The following is a 19,787-nucleotide window of genomic DNA, read 5'->3' as shown; positions in this document are numbered from 1 at the left end:
TGTGAAAGACAACAAGAAGGGGTTCTACATGTACATAGGCAGGAGGAGACAGGCCAAGGAGAGTGTTCCCCCTCTCATGAAAGGTAACAGTGAGCTGGCTTTCTCAGATGTAGAAAAAGCTGAGGTACTCAATGAGTGCTTCGCCTCAGTCTTCATGGGTGGTCAGGCTTCCCGTGTCTGCCAGAACCCTGAGCCTCTAGGTGAGGATGTGGGGAGTGGTTTCTGTCCCACTGTAACAGTGGCACAAGTCTGAGCCCTCCTCATGAAATTGAAGGTGTATAAGTCCATGGGGCTGGATAATATCCATCCTGGGGTTCTGAAAAAGATGGCTGATGTGGTTGCTGAGCTGCTTTCCATCATATTTGAAAAATCATGACTGTCTGCTGAAGTCGCTGGTTACTGGAAAAAGGGAAATATTACTCCTTTTTTTAAGAAAGGGAGAAAGGAAGACTCAGGGAACTGAAGGCTGAGTCTCACCTCTGTGCCTGGGATGATCACGGAGCAGATCCTTCTAGAACTTATGTTAAGGCACATATGAGATAAGAAGTGATTTGATGCAGCCAACATGGCTCTGATCATCACTAAGATGATCAGAGGGCTGGAGCGCCTCTCCTATGATGAAAGGTTGAGGGAACTGGGCTTGTTTAGCTTGGAGGAAAAAAAAAAAAGGCTTCAGGGAGACCTCATTGCAGATTTCCAGTACTTGAAAGGAGCATTTAACAGAAGGGGGAATGGCTGTGGATAGTGATAGGACAAGGGGGAGTAGTTTTAAACTGAGTCAAGGGAGGTTTAGGTTAGATACTAGGAAGTTTTTCCACACAGGGAGTGGTGACAGACTGGAGCAGGATGCCCAAAGAGGTTGTGGATACCTCATCCCTGGAGGCATTCAAGGCCAGGCTGGCTGTGGCTCAGGGCAGCCTGGTCTGGTGGTTGGCGACCCTGCACATAGCAGGGGGGTTGGAACTAGATGATCATTGTGTTCCTTTTCAACCCAGGCCATTCTATGATTCTACGATAATGGGTCTTAACATTGTTCTTGTTGCTGTTTTCTAGACCATTAATTTCCTGAAACACAAGTTTTCTGTTCAGACAGATTGTTACCATTATGCTGAAGAATGAATTGGTCACTGTTCTCTGAAGAGATTTAAGTTTAATAAGAATAGTAAGAATAAAATAGATAAAGGTAAACTACATACACTGAACTACCTAATTTCACTTTTTGGGTTTTTTTTCTTGGTCGTTCAGTATCTGTTAATCAGTGTTTCTGTTTTCTCATTATTTTTTTGATTATTTGAAAATGTCCTGTATTTATTTCTGAAAGTGCCCATGCAATTTTTATTTTGTGTTCCATTTTTGAAATGAAGGAAGATATTTAGATATATTTATTCAACAAATGTTGTGTGTGCACCTGAGTGACTTTAGATGTAAAGACATTGCAAATGTGTTTAAAACAAGTTAGGCATTTCAACTAAAATTATTATAGTTAGAATAGTTTAAAACGTTTAGACATATTCGAGTGTGGGATACCTTATTGATTTTACTTGATTCACAGGTCGCTTTCTTTACTGGAGCTGCAAAATAAAGAATCAAATAGAAGGATTTTGTGTGGTATTCTTTTTCTCTGAAGGATTTTTTAAAAGAATCTAAGTAAAAACAAGGGTGAGCATTCCAGTAATTTCTCTAAAGGTGAAGCTCATGAGACAATAGTTCTGTTTAGCAAATCACAAGGCTAGTTGAGGAAGAACGGTTCTAAACTAATGGAAGAAGCCATGCAAGTAAAACTTCACTGAAATGAAAATTGCTGGAGGAACTGTCGTGTTTCTCAGTCCAGCCTATAAGAAAAAGTCCCTTCTTACATGTTTATTTTTTCTGTGCTACTCTTGCTTCACTGATCCAAGGAAACAGCTTCACTTTGGATTAACTATTTCAGTTGACTGGTTACTTGAGAAAGCACAGGAATATGGTCTGAATGTATTACTTCGCATGAAGCCTATCAGAACCTTGGAGAGTCTCTAAGCCATGCTACAAACTCAACTGTATACCAGTTATATCGTAGTTCTGTTGCTTGGGAGCATTTAATTCTTAGCAACTTTGATGAGAGGAGCTGGGAGTCACAGGTATAATGCGAAGTTGGCAACTGCTTTCTCCATATTTGTTTTTCCAATATGAACTCTTGAAATAAACTCTACTTTAAATCAACTTAAGTATTTGCCAATTAAGAAGCAAGCTGGACTGATAGTTTGTATTAAAATAATATCTAATCTATGATTGAATTGGCAATACGTGCAAATAGAGCAGTGGAGGGCAGATTAGAAAAAAAAGATATTGAAAAGCTGTAGAATCATCCTCTATTAGGTCTGTATAAAGTGTTTGCCTTGGAGGGTTAAGTGGAGATGGTGTGAATACAACAAAATCTTTCTTCCAAGGGGCAAGATAGACTGAGGTTGACTGGGAATTTTTTGGAGAACCAGACCAGGAACAAAAAAGGGTAGAAGTTTTGGCACTCCATTGACTCTAATTTTGTTCTTTGTCTTCAAGATTTGGTCCTGTGGTATAAAGGAGTGGTTGTATGGGCCCAGAGTTGTACTGATCCTTCTACAGTCCTTTCTTTCCTGCTAGACAAAAGTAGACTCCAATTTCTTTGTTCTATATTGTCGATTTGGATTTGCATGAAGCTTAAATTTAGAAAGATGTTTATACTTTGTAGAGACACTTCTAGATATGCAGTTGAGGAGGAGGTATGGGAGATGGAGGCAGTGCAGTTGGGGTAAAGATGAAGTACAGATAGACAGTCTATTTACATTTTGTGTGTGTGTGAATCAGAGATGTGGGCTTCCTCTGATACAGGCACAAAGAATATGTTTCTGTGTAAAGAAAAATAAAACAAACCCACAACAATGTCTTGGATACCCAAGTAAACTGGTTTTGGATGGGTCTGCATGTTATTTAACACTGCTACATTTGCCACCACAGCGGGGTGCATGTGAATTTGTTGGCACTTTAAACTGAAATTTTCCCATATATGTAATTTAAAATATTAATTTGGTGTAGTAGTTGAGTACTTTATAATTGTGTGCCATTTATCACCAAATTAAGTGAAGATACAGTAATATCTGTGATTTTATTAAATGGAAATTACCGATTTTATTGTTCATTCAAAAATCTCTCTAGTTGCTAATTAGTTGTAAATTCATAAAATAACTGTTGTTGCCTAGGGGCAAGGTCAGCTTTGATTTTTGACCATGCTCTAATGGAATCATGGGTTAACTTAGTTAACTTGACCACTTCTTGAATAACTGGTAAGCAGATGGAAATTGATCCAAATTTTTGTCATCTTAACTGCTTGGATAAAGTAAAATAGTTTATTTCTTAAAAATCATTTTTCCCTAGCAATAGAAGTTTACAAAAACTTTGCTTTAATTCTGTTCCTGGCAAGTATATCACTAATGGGTAAATCCAGATACATACACGCCTGAATTTTGTGACTTCTGCGTAGAAGGTGAGGGAGTAAGTGGAAAAATGGTGTGTCTGAAATTTTGCAGTGAGTGCAGGTTTAAAAAATGGCCAGAACTCTGTAAAGTATTCTGCTCTTCATCATTTAGGTTTATTGACACTTAGAGAGAAATTTCCACTCTTTCTATGATGAATTGTAGAAGTTTAGGTGGGGGTTGACAGTTCATCCATCATATCAGGCTGCCTAACCTTGCAGCAAATGAACAATACAAGTCCATCATTTATCTTTAGAATTTTGGGGGAGGTGCTCTAGGATTGCAATTTGTCCTTTGAAAATAACATTTGATGTTTTTCTGGTTTGCATCTACTTTTTATTTCTACACAGAATCATAATCATAGAATCATAGAATGGCCTGGGCTGAAAAGGAACACAATGATCATCTAGTTCCAACCCCCCTGCTATGTGCAGGGTCGCCAACCACCAGACCAGGCTGCCCAGAGCCACAGCCAGCCTGGCCTTGAATGCCTCCAGGGATGGGGCATGCACAACCTCCTTGGGCAACCTGCTCCAGTCTGTCACCACCCTCCGAGTGAAAAACTTCCTCCTAATATTTAACCCAAACCTCCCCTGTCTCAGTTTAAAACCATTCTTCGTTGTCCTATCACTATCCACCCTCATAAGCAGCCATTTTCCTTCCTGTTTATATGCTCCTTTCAAATATTGGAATGGCCAAAATGAGGTCTCCCCAGATCTCTAAGAGAAACAAGCCCAGTTCCCTCAACCTTTCCTCATAGAAGAGGTGCTCCAGCCCCTCTGATCATCTTAGTGTCCTCCTCTGTGCTCATTCCAAGAGCTCTGCGTCCTTCCTGTACTGGGGGCCCCAGGCCTGGACGCAGCACTGCAGATGGGGCCTCACAAGAGCTGAGTACAGAGGGACGATCGCCTCCCTCTCCCTGCTGGCCACCCCTTTTTTAATGCAGCCCAGAACACAGTTGGCCTTCCAGGCTGCAAGTGCACACTGCTGGCTCATGCCCAGCTTCTCGTCCACCAGGACCCCCAAGTCCTTCTCTGCAGGGCTGCTCTCAAGGGTTTCTTCTCCCAGGTTGTATAAATACCTGGGATTGCCCCGACCCAAGTGCAGCACCCTGCACTCGGCCTCGTTGAACCGTATCAGGTTCCCACGGCCCCATTTCTCCAGCCTGTCCAGGTCCCTCTGGATCGCTTCCCTTCCTTCCAGTCTGTCAACTGCACCGCTCAGCTTGGTGTCATCTGCAGGCTTGCTGAGGGTGAACTTGATGCTATCATCTCTGTCGTTGATGAAGATACTGTCATTGACTGAAGATAGTCCCAAGACCAACCCCTGACACAGAATCATTGATCACAACCCTTTGCCTGTATCCAGCCAGCCAATTCCTAATCCATTGAACAGTCTTTCCTTCACTTCCTCATCTCTCCAAGTTAGAGAGAAGGATGTGGTGAGGGACCATGTCAAGAGCCTTGCAGAAGTCCAGGTAGATTACATTAATATTTTGTGAATCCTGTAGTAGATCAGTTACTAGTTTGCACTGTTATTTGGGCTATGGGGCGTGGGTTTGCATGTTACTTAATTCTACGATACTACAGTGGTTGTACAATTGACATCATTCTGTAGAAATGTATCAGCAGTGGAAAGCATTGTGGCTTTTGCTAAAATTGTTTTTGCAGAAGCATAGTAAGTACACAGAGCAAGGAATTGTAGCCTCAGCCGGTTGCAGCTTGCAATGTAGTGCTAATCATTGGAGAAATAAACTTTTAGCTTGCAGTCTGCTGCTTCTTCCCATCAACCTGTTTCCATTTCTGCAGTGACAGACGTTAAGTAGTAAAAATTGACAGGAATCAAACTAATTATGCAGTCTCTTTACCAACTAATCAGTGCATTTATTTTCATTATGATTTTGAGCACCCTAAGGACCTCAAGCATAGGCAGTCCTTTTAAGTATAGTGGTAAGATGTTTAATATATCTAAACTCTGACTTTGGTTTCTTCCCAGTTTTTTTCTCCTTTAGTAGTTACTTTTTGAAATTGTTTACTTTCAGCCTCAACAGAGCAATTGACCTCTTCTTAATTTATTCATTCTTAGTTCTTTTGAATTGTTTGGTATGTGGTGCTTAGTGTTTCAGAAGTTATTTTGGGATGGGAGGAGTCTAAGCTTTCCTCAGAGTAAGTATTCATATTTCCTTTCTTTTTCTGCTATGGTTTGCTACTTAACACTCTCTTCTTAGTAGTATCCTAGTGGTGTCCTAGAAGTAGTAAGATTTCAAAGCCTGAAGCTAACAAAACCATGAAGCAGTTGTTTGGAATCATTGTACATGATAGACTCAAAGCACTTTTAAGTGCATGTTGGCTTTATTTCGGTCTTACGAAGATAATGGCCAAAAATAAATTTAATTAGTCTGTGAAAGTGTATTTTTGTGGTAATGAATTAGGGTTTGTCACTGCTGATTTCAATGAGACATCTGGCTAATATCAGTTAGTAGATGCTGTTGGGAAAGTATTGCATTAATTGTATTCTGAGTTGATCACTGTGTGTGCTTTTGAGATAAAATATAATGGTGATTACCCTCAGTGTAGAAATCAATTTGACAAACTTCCTCTTTTGTTTGCGAGTGTTTCCCCTGTGAGTCCATCATTGTTGATCTTTCCTAGCTGAATAACAATATCCCTTGGGAGGAAAATGGCAGTATCTCTTCATTGCTCCCAGGAGATGTTGTCAAAGAGCAGGGGATGTGTATAAGAAGTTGGAGGGAAGAAGGGTATGAAAGAAGGATAATGAACCACAGGACGTGACTGATGTATTAAAACCTTCAGGAGAAAAAGGAAATTAAGTTGCCTTGAAAATTGTTTTGAGTTAAGAAAATCTGTGTTTAAGTCTTCTATGTTAGGCAGTTCAGTCCGTAATGTCCAGTCTTGCACTTGGGAGCCAAAAATGAGCATTAGCATCTAAATCTTAATTGAGGAAATACATTTTTTTAGTTGTGAGTTGGAAGTCTGACTTTGGTACCGCTGCAAAACACACCTTGAATGTCTGCTGCCTTAAAGACCACAATATCCTCGTACAAAGCAGGATTTGGCCTTATGATCTGTTCAGTTAATCGATAATCTCCTCTTCACTGGTATCCAGATTAGTATTCCTTTTAAAACACAAAAAAATTCTTTTCGTAGCGAGTGCTTTTTATTTTTTACTGTGATAAAAAGGCAGCAACTCTGCCGCGTGGATTACAAACATTCCATCTCCATGCTTGGATAAACTCCATCAAAAGCACATTATCTCCCACTTCTGTGGCCAGCTGTCTAATTGTATTTGTTGTAGCCGCTCACTGTTGGAACATGATACTAGTGAAGAGCAAGAATGATGAATTACTCACTGAAGGTGATAGCGGTGATGATAATTTTTAATTTCCTTGTTCCTAAGTGAATTGGTAAGGTTGCCTTTGAGTTCCCATAAGGAGTCAAGCAATCTCATTTGTTTTATCCTGTTAAAAAGCTGCACAAAACAGACAGTCATTATGGAATAAGCCTACTGTTCAGATATGTCTGAATTAAAATTTGGTCTCTTCTTCCCATTTCAGCTAAGGGCTGCAAATTGAAGAATATAAGTGAAGAATATGTACACCTATTACAGCTCTTAAAGATTTTATGATCTTAAAATGTATTTTGTACATCTTATATGAATTAAAAAAAATTGGTTTAAGATAAATCACTTGTGAGGGGAGAAAATCTGTTGAAGAAATGAGTCGCATTGAGAGGAAGTGCTTCATTTACAGTTCATACGCTTGCATGACCTTAGAATCCCTCAATGATGGGGGAAGACCTTAAGCTATTCTGAGAATTTTTTGTCAAAACCTGGGTTGGATGAAACTGAGAGAGGTTACTGGATACTGTAATATTTTCAAGAATATATTTTTAAAACTGTTGAGTAAACTTTTGCTAGCCTTTGCCATCTCAGTAATGCAAATCTGTTCCTAATTATTTCTTTAGCTCTGTAGTTAACTTTCTTAGGTCCCTAGCTAATTGTGGGGAGTTTATTCTGAGGTTGTGGTTTTTGTCCTCATGACTCTGCTTTCTTTCTGACAGTCTATTTGAAAGCAGGAAGAATAATATTTCTGCATCATTTCTTATATTTAGCATCCTTCGAGGCTGGAACATGTGTCTAAGTAGAGTTTTAGTTATTTATTACCAGTTTAAAAGCCATCATTTTTGTTGTACAATATTCAAGAGACTGATATTTGAAAGCTTCTGCCAGAGAAGTTCTTAATGGTTGATGCCTGGTGAAGTTGTAAATGATCTGTCAAAGGTTGAGCAAAAACAAAACTGCAGTGGAAGAAATAACTGTTATCATTATGCTTAAAACAAAAGAAACCAATGCAGTAGTTACAAAATGTCACCTATCACCTAACATTTACAGTGGCATTATTGTCTTGTTCCTTTTAGTTTGACTACAAATTTTTTTTCAAGTTATTTTTTAAAATATTTTTACATCTTTCATTAAAATCTGGTCGGCCCTTTATTTCATTTTAATATGCCCTTGTCCATGGGATTACTGCGTGTGTGCACAGTGATTTTTTCCTTACCTTTTTGCTGATTAGCTCTGTGATTAAATTTTACTGCAAAAAGGGAGGACTTACTCTTCCTTCAGTTTGCAGGCACTGGAAATTGCTTTCTTTGTAGTAGTGCATATTTAAAAGAAGTTTGTGAATAACTGTTGTAGTTTCTGCAATGTGTGGTAATGTTCTAAAGTGAAATCACCTGAAAATGCTTTGAACTTTGTACTTTGAATTATTTCAGTAAAATGCACTTAAACGCAGAACATATTTATTGTGCATTTCAGTAACAGAGCACCAACTTCTACTAATAAATAGTAGAAATTAAAATGGAAGAGAAGATGTATTAGCACCTGAAAAGATTGTAATCAAAGTCACAGTGTTGCATTACTGGGTATTTTGACTTCTTATCAGAAGCATAAAACTCAGTAGTGAATTTCCGGGACTTTGACTTTGCTGTGAGGGACAACTCTGGGGGAAATCTGTGAGAAAGTAGATCAAGTGGTATTCTAAATACAGTATGGTTATTTTTGAAAATGCATGAAGAGAAATGTTTCTCTATAAACAAAGACAAAAGGTGTTTTAATAAAACCTGCTCTAGATATTAATATTTTTATTAGTAGTGTAATGTAATTTTATGGAAAAATGAGTGCAGGTTTGAGAAAATGCCATTAGTGATGATAACTCAATTTGTTTTGAGGTATTTAGATCAATGATTTATTTGAAGAAAGAATAAATAGAAGCACCACCATACAGTTTCAAATAATGGAATTATATTCTTGTTCTCAGCCTGTTCTCCGAAGGGACAATTTTTTTTATCTCCAGATGATTTTGACAAAGTTGCTAATTCTAAGACCTGTGATAACAAACATTGGTTTGGTAATATATATACAAGTTCTCATCTATGGAAAATAAAAATAAGAAAGAAAACGTTACATTGTTTTTGGCTTGGTAGTTGTAGGAAAATTCAAGATGGGAACCTGTTGAGAATTTGAGAAAAGAATATTTTCTATTTTGCTACTTATCAAACCTACATGTGGAAATGCTCTGTGTACTCCCTCTGTCTTTGGTATGAGACCAAGTGATTTCTATTAAGTGCCAAAATTAAATTATTCTGCAAGTTTGATCTTAAACTTGTTTTGTAGTGGTAAATACACGCTTCCTGGATCAATGGCTTTACAGTCACAACAAAAGTCTTGTGTTCTTTTTTAAGTCTTTTTTCTGGCTCAACAATTATTTCAGTTTCAGTATTGAAGGGAATGGATTCATTTTAGAATGCTGCAAAAAGTAATTTAATGAATTGATGTAGAAAACAATGTAGAATCCCTGGAACCCTGCATATGGTAGACCTTGTGATATCTAATTATCACTGATTTAACCTCTTGATTTAGATAGTCAAGGGCAGTGTTTTAAGTTTTTTAGTTTGGGACAACATTAGTAATGCAAGGAATTAAATGTTTATTTGTCCTGATTCTTTATAGAAGTCATACAAAGTCCTCTATCCCTGAGCACAGGAAACAAGCAGGTAGCAGAGGGATGGTTTCTTTGCTTGTGACGGTAAAAATGTTTGTCTGGGGATGTTTTCTCAGATGTTACTTCTTGCTGCCGAGTGCCTAGCTGTTTGCATCCACCCTAGCTGTGATATTTCTCCTTGGAGTTTAGGGCACTGTTTTTGCTTTCTGCTCGAAAACTTAACTCGGTAGTCTCATTTTCTTTGGAAGCCAGTTTTTTTCCCATCAATTCTTAATGCATTTTTGTTATTTCAACCTTTATCTTTCCTTATCCCTAAGTAATCATATCTTAAGTTTTATTTACAAGCATACCAACAGTATTGATGTAATGATTAAGAGGTATTTTTATGGCTTAGATATCTGACTAGTATCCAGAAAAGATTCTGCATCAGTAAAAGTAGTCTTGATGGGTCAATAAAACTGTGTCAAACTTCTCAATCTTCACTGAAAAAGGCATATTTTAGACAAGGATATAATTCAACTGAGAATGAGATTCTCAGCACTGAATGTGTGATAGGACCTTTTGCTTAAGGGATGGGAGAGTTGGCAGTTCCAACATCTGTTATTCATTTGTCTTGAAGGTCCCTTAGTGTATCCTTGGTTCATTTCTGAGCTTTCTAAACTTCTCTAGAGCCATTAGTTGAAAACCTGAAGCAGGTAATTCAACATAAATGTTTTATTGCTGTAAGATATATTTGCCACCATGTTATCTGTTCTGGATTTAGACTAGAAAGAAAAAAATACAAGAATGAATTAGCTATCATTCAGATTATGCATCCATATTTTTTATATATTTATATATTTTTTTTTATCGGCGTTCTTCATCTTATTTGTATTTTGTTTACAGGCAATTGCAGGTTATTTCGATATATTTTTTGAGAAGGACTGTCACAACAAGGTATGTGGTGGTATGCGTTTTAAAAATAACTTCAAGAGGAAATACTTTTTGAGCTCTTTCTCTGTGTCGAAGTGTTTGGCAGCAAGTCTGTTTTGCTGTAGCAAACACTCATATGCATGTGTGTTTAGTAATTGATTGATGTAGTCTGATATTAAAAATGTTGTTCTCTAATCAAACTCTTGAACTCTTCCCATACAGGTCTTGTTTTCAACTGGTCCCCTGTGTACCAAAACACACTGGAAACAAACAGTTTTTCTTCTGGAGGAACCAATTCCTGTAGAAGCAGGTATATTTAAATTCAGTCCTTGTGCAACAGCAGTTGTGCTATACTGGTATTAACATTAAATGTAAATCTAAAACATTTCAAGGATTATGCAAGCATTAAAAAGGATTATTAATAAAGTCTTTTAGCCAATCTTTAAGGTTTTTTTTTTTTTTTTTGCTTAAGCAAGCAGTGAGCAATATCTATATATTCCACAAATTTAATGGCAAATGTATACATAAATAGGCATATATCCAGTACTTACAGTGTTTTTAATGACAAATCTTACTTGTGCTTCAAATGATTTTTCTCTGATGCAAGAAAAATTCAAGACCAGAGTGATGTTAATGTTCTTATAATTTTGATGTTAGTTGTTTCCTTAAGTATCAGTGTTGCATGGAAATTCTTGTACCGCTCATAAACTTTGCTGTATTTGTTAATATGAATCATGAGCACGTGGATGAGTCTGGTACCTGGAGCTATGGAATTACTCTGTAAATAGAAAATGGTTTCAGAGAACTCACAGCCATGACCCATTGAAGTATGGAGGATGTCATTTGGGTATGCTGAATGTTGAAATAAACTTGATAGGTACCTTAATTTGCTCCATGTTGCTTAGATGTGAAGAAAGTAAGAAGGCTTTTCTTGTCATCAGGAATAACCCAAAGTTCAGACAATGAATTGCTGAAGTGAAGTTTGGAGGACTAAACTGATATTTATTAGTGGTTTTAATTAGCTGTATTTATTAAGTTTTGAAAGTAACTTTCCATGCAAGTAGTCAAATACTCTTTGCCTTGTAAACACAGCAACATGCCTGTTACCATCAAGGAATAGTTGTGCAGCAGAGAAACATGCATCAAAGCAACGTTACTCATATTGAAGGCCGTGGTTTTTTACAGGCTATCAGGATAAAGAGGATCTGGCAGTGGGGTTCCGTTCTTCTATCAGCTAATAAACTCATGGTAATATGTGGCCTCAGATGGAAAAGTTTATAAGCAGACCAGGCATATTGAGGGAGAAGTGTGCAGAAACTTATGTGGATTCTGCAAAATAAACTGAAGTCAAGAGGCTTAATGGTGATGTGGAGAAGTACTGAGGTAGCTTGTTACCATCAGAGCTTTTTACCAGGTGCTCCTTTCCTAAAGGCACAGTGATCTATTTTACATGGCAAATCATTTTTGTCATGCTTGGATTTATGTTCTTAAATAACTTATATTTGCATATTCTTAAATCCTGTTGCTACTTGGGGTGCACAGGTACTTGGGTGCATTTGTGCTTGGCTTGTGTTCTGTTCAGCTTCTCTTTCTAGATGAGGCTGGCTAAGGTCTCTGTGCTGCAGTTCATTACATTTCAATGTCACAGGGTGTGAAGGGAATTTTTTAAAAGTGCAGTGACATTTGTTGGAATGTGCACATTATTAAATATTACATAGATCATTTGACATTTACAAAACTTCTGAAATTACTGGGAGGTGTGTCTGGTTCTAGAATTTTTGTCTACTTGCCACGACTTTCTCAAGACAACTGCAGAAATGGTGTGCTTTGAAGCAGTGAACGCAATCTGGTTGACCTTCAAGGCCAATTTTGTCATAATTTTTTCCTTTCTCCTTATTAGCTCACATTTCTTTAAATTATAACAGTAACAAATCTTGCTATTGCCATGTTTCTCTTTTCTTTCTATTTGCTTCCTTCTCTTTATTGTTAAGCCCCCCTTCACCTTTTATTCATTCCATCTAATTTTATATCTTCTTGAGAATTACCATTTTGGTTTAGGGAGCTGTCATTTTTAGTGCAAGGTTCTGAGAGAAGCTTGGACCCTTCTCCTTCTCCTTTTGTAATTCTATTATTAATTTCTGTGGGATATTTGTTGTTCATGGAAGATATAAGTCCATCAGGGCAGAGAGTGTTCCCTTATACTTACATAAGAATGTTGCTTTATTTCTATATAACTGTTGTCTTCTCCTTTAGCATTCCAAAAATCTTTTTCTTTTTTCCAAGTCATGTTACTTTAAGTGCATGCTTAAAAAATAGCCAAGTGTAGTCCTTATTCAATTAAGGAAGGCAAAAGGGGTAAACCAGCACACAGGATATGCCACATGGTCCAATTTCAAATTTTGTTCAATTTTTAAAAGCGTTTTAAAGACAGAGTTGCTTACTTAAGTATTTGGCTTAAATACTGACTGATTTATTATGGTGCAGTGGGGACACTTGCTTCCAGTGTTATAATGGACCACGAAACAGAGATTTGTTGGTTTAAAATACATGTAATACATTCTCCTGTTCAGTAAATATGTCTTCTGGATATCATGATTTTTGTTTGTTTGTTTGTTTTGTTTTCCAGTAAAGAAGAATGGTTTCTTCAGATTTCCAATTCTGACCAAAATAGTAAAATCGACTTTAGTTCTATCAGATGCTTTACAGCTGTTGGGGATAAGCCTGAAGTGGTTGTAAAACCACCAAGTGTTTGGATTTGCTCTGCAAAATTGGTTGAGCTTACAGGTATCTGAACCTGCTGGGTGTTTATCAGAGAAATGCTGCTTCATGCCATAGCAGAATTCTTTTGTTCTGCCATGTTAACCCTCTTAATTTTTTTCAGTTCTTTGACTCCAGGTTATTTGTTGTATAAGTAGATCTATTTTCTCAGTCATAAAAAAGATTGAATATTTTGGTCTTGATTCTAATGGTAACAGAATCAAGCCATTACAAGATAAAGGATGGGGCTTGTAATTAATTCTCCCTGCTCTGCCATTCCTGCTGCAGCCTTTGCTAGCTGTGTAGTGTTTGCATATCCTCTGAGAGAGGAAATAAGAGAGGCTTAACCTAGATCCAAAGGTGTGGAGACTGGAACAAAAAAATTACACCTGCTACGTCTGCTTTGCTACTGCATTTTGGCTTGATAAGTAAACATGACAGAGTGCTTTGTGCATAGTTTTAATGGATAATTTCTGCTGATTTTATTTATTTTAGGAGTGGGGGAAGTCTCTTCCTAGGTGTGTGTTCAAAGAACTAGTTTTCCTCCTCACAGACTGGCCTGGCAGACTTGAAACTGATGTGTGATGACCAAAAAAGGCATCAGCATGTTGGATAGACTTTAACTGCTTAGCGTACAGTGGAAATAAAGAAGCCACGTGATACTTTATTGCCAGAAAACTGTTTTTTCTCGAACAAGAGTATTGTATTGTGGACTCCCTACGGAGTACAAGGCTTTTCACAGCAGCTCTTGTAATAGCTTGAAAAAGTCTTTATTTTAAAAATGGAAATTCAGATGCCAGAGCCATGCCATTCTCTTACAAATGTTCCAAATCTTTTCCTTTCATTGTTTGTTGAGATATTCCTACTTCATCTTAGAAGCAGAAAAATATGTACAGCATATCATTTTCGTTTGGTTGTCCCAAGCATTTACTAAATCAAATCATTTTTGTAAGCTTTTTATTTAAAGGGGTGACTGAATCTGTTCAGTAACAGTGCATTAAGTTAAAACCCATATCTATATGCAAGCAAATTCTATTAGCAATAAAACAGCATATTGTCGGCATTTTGTGTTCTTGATAGTGCCTTGCAGTGGAAATAAAGCCTTGATTTGTTTATCAGTGGAGCTACAAGGGGCTAGCACAGCAAAATAGACGGGCTTACATGACCAACCCCCCATAAAATCCTTGATTATCTTTAACTCCCCAGTCTCTATAATTGGTTAGCTGTTTGTAAATTTACAAACTGAAAAACATAAAAATAAAAAAAAAACAACACAAAAACAATGCTGGCAGTTAGACTGTCTGAGTGTTTAGATCTTATACTGAAATACTTCAGTATTATGTATCCCAGTGGGGTAATTTGGTTCCTAATTGGCATTTTATTGTTTGTTTTGCCTGTCTACGGTTTCAGTGTGGTGTCTTTAGAACAGTCACTTGTTTACTTACAAGTAGTATCTCCAAAAATGTTTTGCATTTGATATCTAGTAATTGTTAAAACTTGGATCTTGAGGTCAGACTAGATATTCCATATCTTATGATGTAACTCGTGAAGTCTGCTGCTTAAAATTATCCTGCTGACTTGTCAGAAGAATCTGTAAATGTGTATTTCAGGCACAGAGTGGGCAGAATCTCTTATCACTGAAAGGAAATAGAAGTTCTGTAACTATACAATAAAGTTTGCACAAACTTCTTGTGCCACACTGTGTTTCCTTTTGCACAGTCTGAAATTGCAAGGAGATATGCTACACATGGCAGCAATAGTATGGTTTTCTCAGAGTTTTATTCCAACTGCTGAGAGAAAGATTGAGACAGGCCACATGATGAATCTCTACTATAAGATGTAGTGACTTGAGACTAGTTCTAGGTAAGTTAGTTTGGCTCCTACATCTCCACTTTATGCATGGTACTCACAGTCCATTGTGGCAAAGTGTTTCTGTTGCCTGATCTACATTGGGAATTTTTGCACTGCCAGATGTGGGTTGTGGATGTTAGGCAGTCATACTAGGCTGTCTTAACTTACTTAACATGCTGCGTAGACTTCTTTAGATTTAGTTTTAGTTTTTTTTTTAGTTTCAGTTTTGACCTGGGGTGTTGAAACAACAATTTGGTTCAGAAGTACGCCAAAAAACAGGCTCATGTATGACAGGAAAGCACAGGTAGTTTCACAACAGGCTGAAGAATGAAGAGACAGAAAAGCATTTAAACTAAACCAACTGTATAAGAATAATGTCACAGAGGAGATGAATAATACTGGAAGCCAGTGATTTCTGCTCAATTCAGAAACTGCTCATTGGAGATTGAGTTGGTGATTCAGTAAGTGACGTGGCCAAATGGGAAGGTGACGGTTTCACCTACAGCTGTAGGTGCCTGTGGATTACTTGGATGAATGGGGAGATTAAGGACAAGTTATTGAGTTTAAGGGAAATGCTCTCTGTTCTGCAAGAAATGATTTCTACCTTTCATTGTTCCTATTCGTTTTCAGAAGATGGATGATATATGGAAACTGCTTTCTAGCCAACTCCTCTGAAGAGATGCTTGCTTTTTTTTCAGTTACTTGCTAGGCCTCAGTGTTGCTTAAGATAGTGACTCCAGTTTGTTTAAAATAGAGAGGAAAACTAGATTTTGCTTAAAATGTCAGTCTTGTGTGAGAACTTATCTTTAAGAGAGGTGTCAAATCTCACTGTTAATACATAAATGTCTACTTCTTTCAAGCCTGTGGTTATTGCTGTGTAGGGGACTGTCACAGCCTTAGAGCAAGGATTTCTAAAGATATTTCTCAATGGCAGTTGGGTAGTTAGGGCATCTTTAGCACAAGTCTACTGCAGTCTTGTAAGAGCTCTATTTGAAACAATTTCAGTGAGATTTTTCTTTGACAGATCTTAAGATCTTTGAAGTTGAGGATCTCAAGCTTTAACAGGGGGTCAGAATAAAGGATGCTTTAAGTACCACGTTCATACTTGCCTCACCATTAGTTTCATTAAACTCTTCCACAAAAAGAAAAGAAAAAAGCCTTGAAAGATCTTGATTGCTGCCTGCCTTCATTTGTTCGTTCCATTCTCACAAAAGGTGAGAGGATACCAAGCTGTATTAAAAGACAGAGAAGATCTTCACATTGCAAGCTCATTGCCATGGATCATTTCAAGCTTTACATAGGTATTATGGATATATATGCAGAAGGTTGCACAAAATCTTCAGGTTCAGTCAAATCAGATGAATCAAGTTATAAACTGAAAAATACTGGTTGCTCAGCCTAAATAACTTAGTGGTAGAGGCTCTTGCACTGGGAAGTGTCTTATCTCACAGAATCGCTGTATGGGTGGTTTTGTTGCACAGACGTAATTAAAAGTTATGATTGCTTATGATTTCAGTAGTGATGAAAGTAGGAACCAAAATAAATGATCAGGAGTGTTAAGGGTTAGCATGTGTACAGAGTGTTCTGTAGAGCATGTAATGAGCTTTGTTACTTGGTAGCGGGTCAGTATAGAAGTAGGGATTTTTTTGTTTGTTTATTTTCTCCTATTCAGTGCTAGCAAGCTTCTACAGCAGTTCTGCTGAATTCTTCATTTTTTTCTTTTTGGACAAAGCTCAGGATTTAGCAAAGTCTAATAAAAATGCTGGAAGGGGATCATAATGCATTCAGTTTTGTCCTAATCAAACTGCAGTGGCACTGTGTAGTTTACTTGCATTCAGCTAAGCGTGATAAGAGCAAGGTGATGCAGCTGAGTCCCACAGACAGCTTCCTCCAGGCAGCTTGTAGGAGAGGACAATGGTGAAAAAACATCAGTCATCTTATATCTATGTGACATTGATTAATTGTTCAGAACTACCTTTCTGTTACTTGGTTGCAGTGCTGCTGCTTAGTTCAGCCCTCAGAAAAGATTGTTTAGAAAGGCAGATCTAATGTGGTTACTGCATGAAAATAGCTGAGAAAAATGCTTTGTTTCAGAAATTGTCATATAAACACAATCTGAGAATTCTGATCTGTGAAGTCAGCCATATTTTTTGAAATTATATTTAGATCTCTGCTTCATTCGTTGTATTGCTTTGTATTAAAATGTTTTATGTGTCAAGACTTCAGTCTGGGCTGATTTAAGTCACAGAATTTTAATTCTGCTTGTAGAGATTCTTTTCTTCAGTCTATACAGTTTCAAAAACCTTTGGTATTAGGGAACTTTAACACAAAGTAGTGAATTTTGCTGTGCATTTCTGAAAATGTTTTTATGTTCAAACTAGCTTAAATTTTCCCACTGAAGAGAAGCTATAATGCTTTTTTTCTCTGACTTGTTCTTCTACCAGGGAAATCTGTCTCTGTAAACTATGAAACCATTTTTGCAATTCTTTTTTCAGCTCCTTAGCAGGTCACAAACAGTAGCTTTTAAAATCATGGTAAGAAAGCAACAATGAGTGTGGTGGGCGTGAGGCATGGAAGTGAATGGAGCAAGGACTAAAAGAAGAGTAGCAGAGAATGTAATGCTGTGGACTTTGAGCATTGAGTTTTCCAAATTAAGGTGTGAAATGTCGGAGTGGATTTCCTACATGCTTGCTAATATAACTGAAAGTACAAGCCTTGTTAAGAACTGAAAATAAATGGGGATTAATTTTTACTAATATCCAGAAGCAGCAATCTTCACAAAAGTTGTGACATTGAGATATCTGCTTGGTAAGCTCATTTAAAATGTGACTAAAAGTCCCTTATAGGTAATATTTCCTTAGGATATGAAGCAACATTTGTAATTGTGGATTTTTTAAATTGACTTAGTAGAATATTGACTGATGTGTAGTTTTCTAAATGTAAAAAGAGTGTAACTTGTAGGTTGGTTGTAAAGCTTGAGCCAGGCTATTGAAACAGCGTTTGTCATTCCTGAGTTTTCACAAGAACTTATGCATATAAGTCTGAGGCACAAATGACCTTTTGAATACCTGAATGAAAGCCATTGAATAAATTCTTGTAGACCTCAAAGTCAATGTCTTGCTTGAGCACGTGGTGGGTCAGCCGAGAGATAAAGCATCTGTATGACTCAACACCTCAACCAGTTTAACTGTAGATGGTTAGGACTGTTGTTGTTTAGAGCTTTGAAAACATAAAGGAAACCTTTGTAGACCCTGATTAATTGAGAGCAACTTCTCATGCAGTATAAACATACTTAATGCATCTGTCCTCTTAGCATACCTGATACAGTAATGCAAGCATGTTAATGTTTTTTTTTTTTTTAATTCATTCTTGCAGGAGAGGCCTTGAGGGGAAAGATAACAGTCCGCAAAAACAGAAAAGATCCACGGTCCCTCGTTATAACCCTTCTGGTCAAGGATGTAAAGCAGACCTACAGTCTTCAGTGAAAGTTCTATGTGTAGCTATGAAAAATGTCCTATTTAACTGTTAGATTTAACTGTTGGTAGCTGTTTCTGAAAGCCAAAAATGGTAAACTCGTGGAACTTTGTATGTGTGTGCACACAACAGTGTGATAAGTGTACTTAAATGTGAGAGAGAGGGAGTTTTGGAAATTTTGAATTGAAATTTTGGATGCTCTAATTAATGCAATTCTTAGCATTAAAGAATAAGAAAAAAAAAGTATATATATATTTTTTTTTAAATAAGGAAAAAGCAGTTAAATGTTGTGCCACTGCAGCTCAGCAGTAGCTAGAAAATCACAATGAGAATAAATTTGGAATTCCAATGCAGGCTTGCAGCACCAAAGATTTTATTTTTATTACAACTCTGTGAATAAAAAGTCGTATCACATTTCAGTTACATTAATCTAAATAAATGATCTGAGTGTGTTTTATAATGCAGTTGCCTGTTTCCTTTTTTTCCCATTTAATTGGATACTCTTTTATCTGTCCATTGATGGCTCATTTATTTATGACTAAGGTTTTTTTTCTGTATTAGCCTACTGGAGCATGGGTGGGTGGAATTGTATATTGTTGCAGCTTTAGGAAAAAATGCTAAGAACAGTTGCTGCAACAGCACATTTGGTTTGACTGGTTACAGAGATTGAATGTGAAGTCAAAGATTGATGTGTGTGTCGTGATGTTTAAACACACTTGGTTCAAACACTAGTGTAGTTTAACACTAAACTGTTAATGTGCTTGTGTTGTATACCAATATTTATACTGAATGTTGATTCAAAAGCCATTTCAGGAAGCAAAGGTGACAGTGTTTTGCTAGTTGCCTCTGAACTGCTGTTATAAAGTATTTTGTTTTGTTTTGTTTTTTGAAGGACTAAGAAACAGAGATTCTTTGCCTTGGACTCTGCTCCACAGAATTTGAGTAACTAGATATTGTAGTGTGGGAAATTCCTTTTTTTTTTTCTTTTTCCTGTAACTAAAGGTTAGTAGAATGTTATCAGTGATTATGCCAATTTGGCAAAAGAGTGGAAGTTTGTATTACAGAAGCTGAAATTCTCTTGCAAGGCAGCACTTTTTTCACACAGTGAAATGTGTATTGGGAGGAAACTACAATTAGTACAGTGCTACCACATTTTTAATTGTAAACAGCCTTGTAGATTTCTGTGCCATCTCAACACTATTTCATTCTCTCTTGTGGAAACACACAGCTTACTCGTCTGCATCCAAATCGTTTTGTGTGCTTGGGAGGACTGGGGACTTTTTCCT

At 37.2% G+C, this 19,787-nt stretch overlaps 1 protein-coding gene across 1 annotated transcript in view; it reads left to right on the top strand.

The window, feature by feature from the left end:
• PRMT3 (protein arginine methyltransferase 3) overlaps nucleotides 1-18,965 on the top strand; it is a 52,325-nt gene extending 33,360 nt beyond the window's left edge. Inside the window, exons 13-15 of the mRNA XM_031553396.1 lie at nucleotides 10,393-10,443; nucleotides 10,642-10,729; nucleotides 18,403-18,965. Of these exons, the coding sequence (XP_031409256.1) occupies nucleotides 10,393-10,443; nucleotides 10,642-10,729; nucleotides 18,403-18,512 (249 nt within the window). The 3' untranslated portion in view covers nucleotides 18,513-18,965. The remainder of the gene's footprint in view (nucleotides 1-10,392; nucleotides 10,444-10,641; nucleotides 10,730-18,402) is intronic.
• The last annotated feature ends 822 nt before the right edge of the window (nucleotides 18,966-19,787 follow it).

The sequence above is a fragment of the Meleagris gallopavo genome, chromosome 5 (genome assembly GCF_000146605.3).
Source record: "Meleagris gallopavo isolate NT-WF06-2002-E0010 breed Aviagen turkey brand Nicholas breeding stock chromosome 5, Turkey_5.1, whole genome shotgun sequence".
Lineage (NCBI taxonomy): Eukaryota > Metazoa > Chordata > Aves > Galliformes > Phasianidae > Meleagris > Meleagris gallopavo.
The sequence above is the reverse complement of the archived record's forward strand: the minus strand, read 5'-3'. Positions and strand labels throughout refer to the sequence as shown.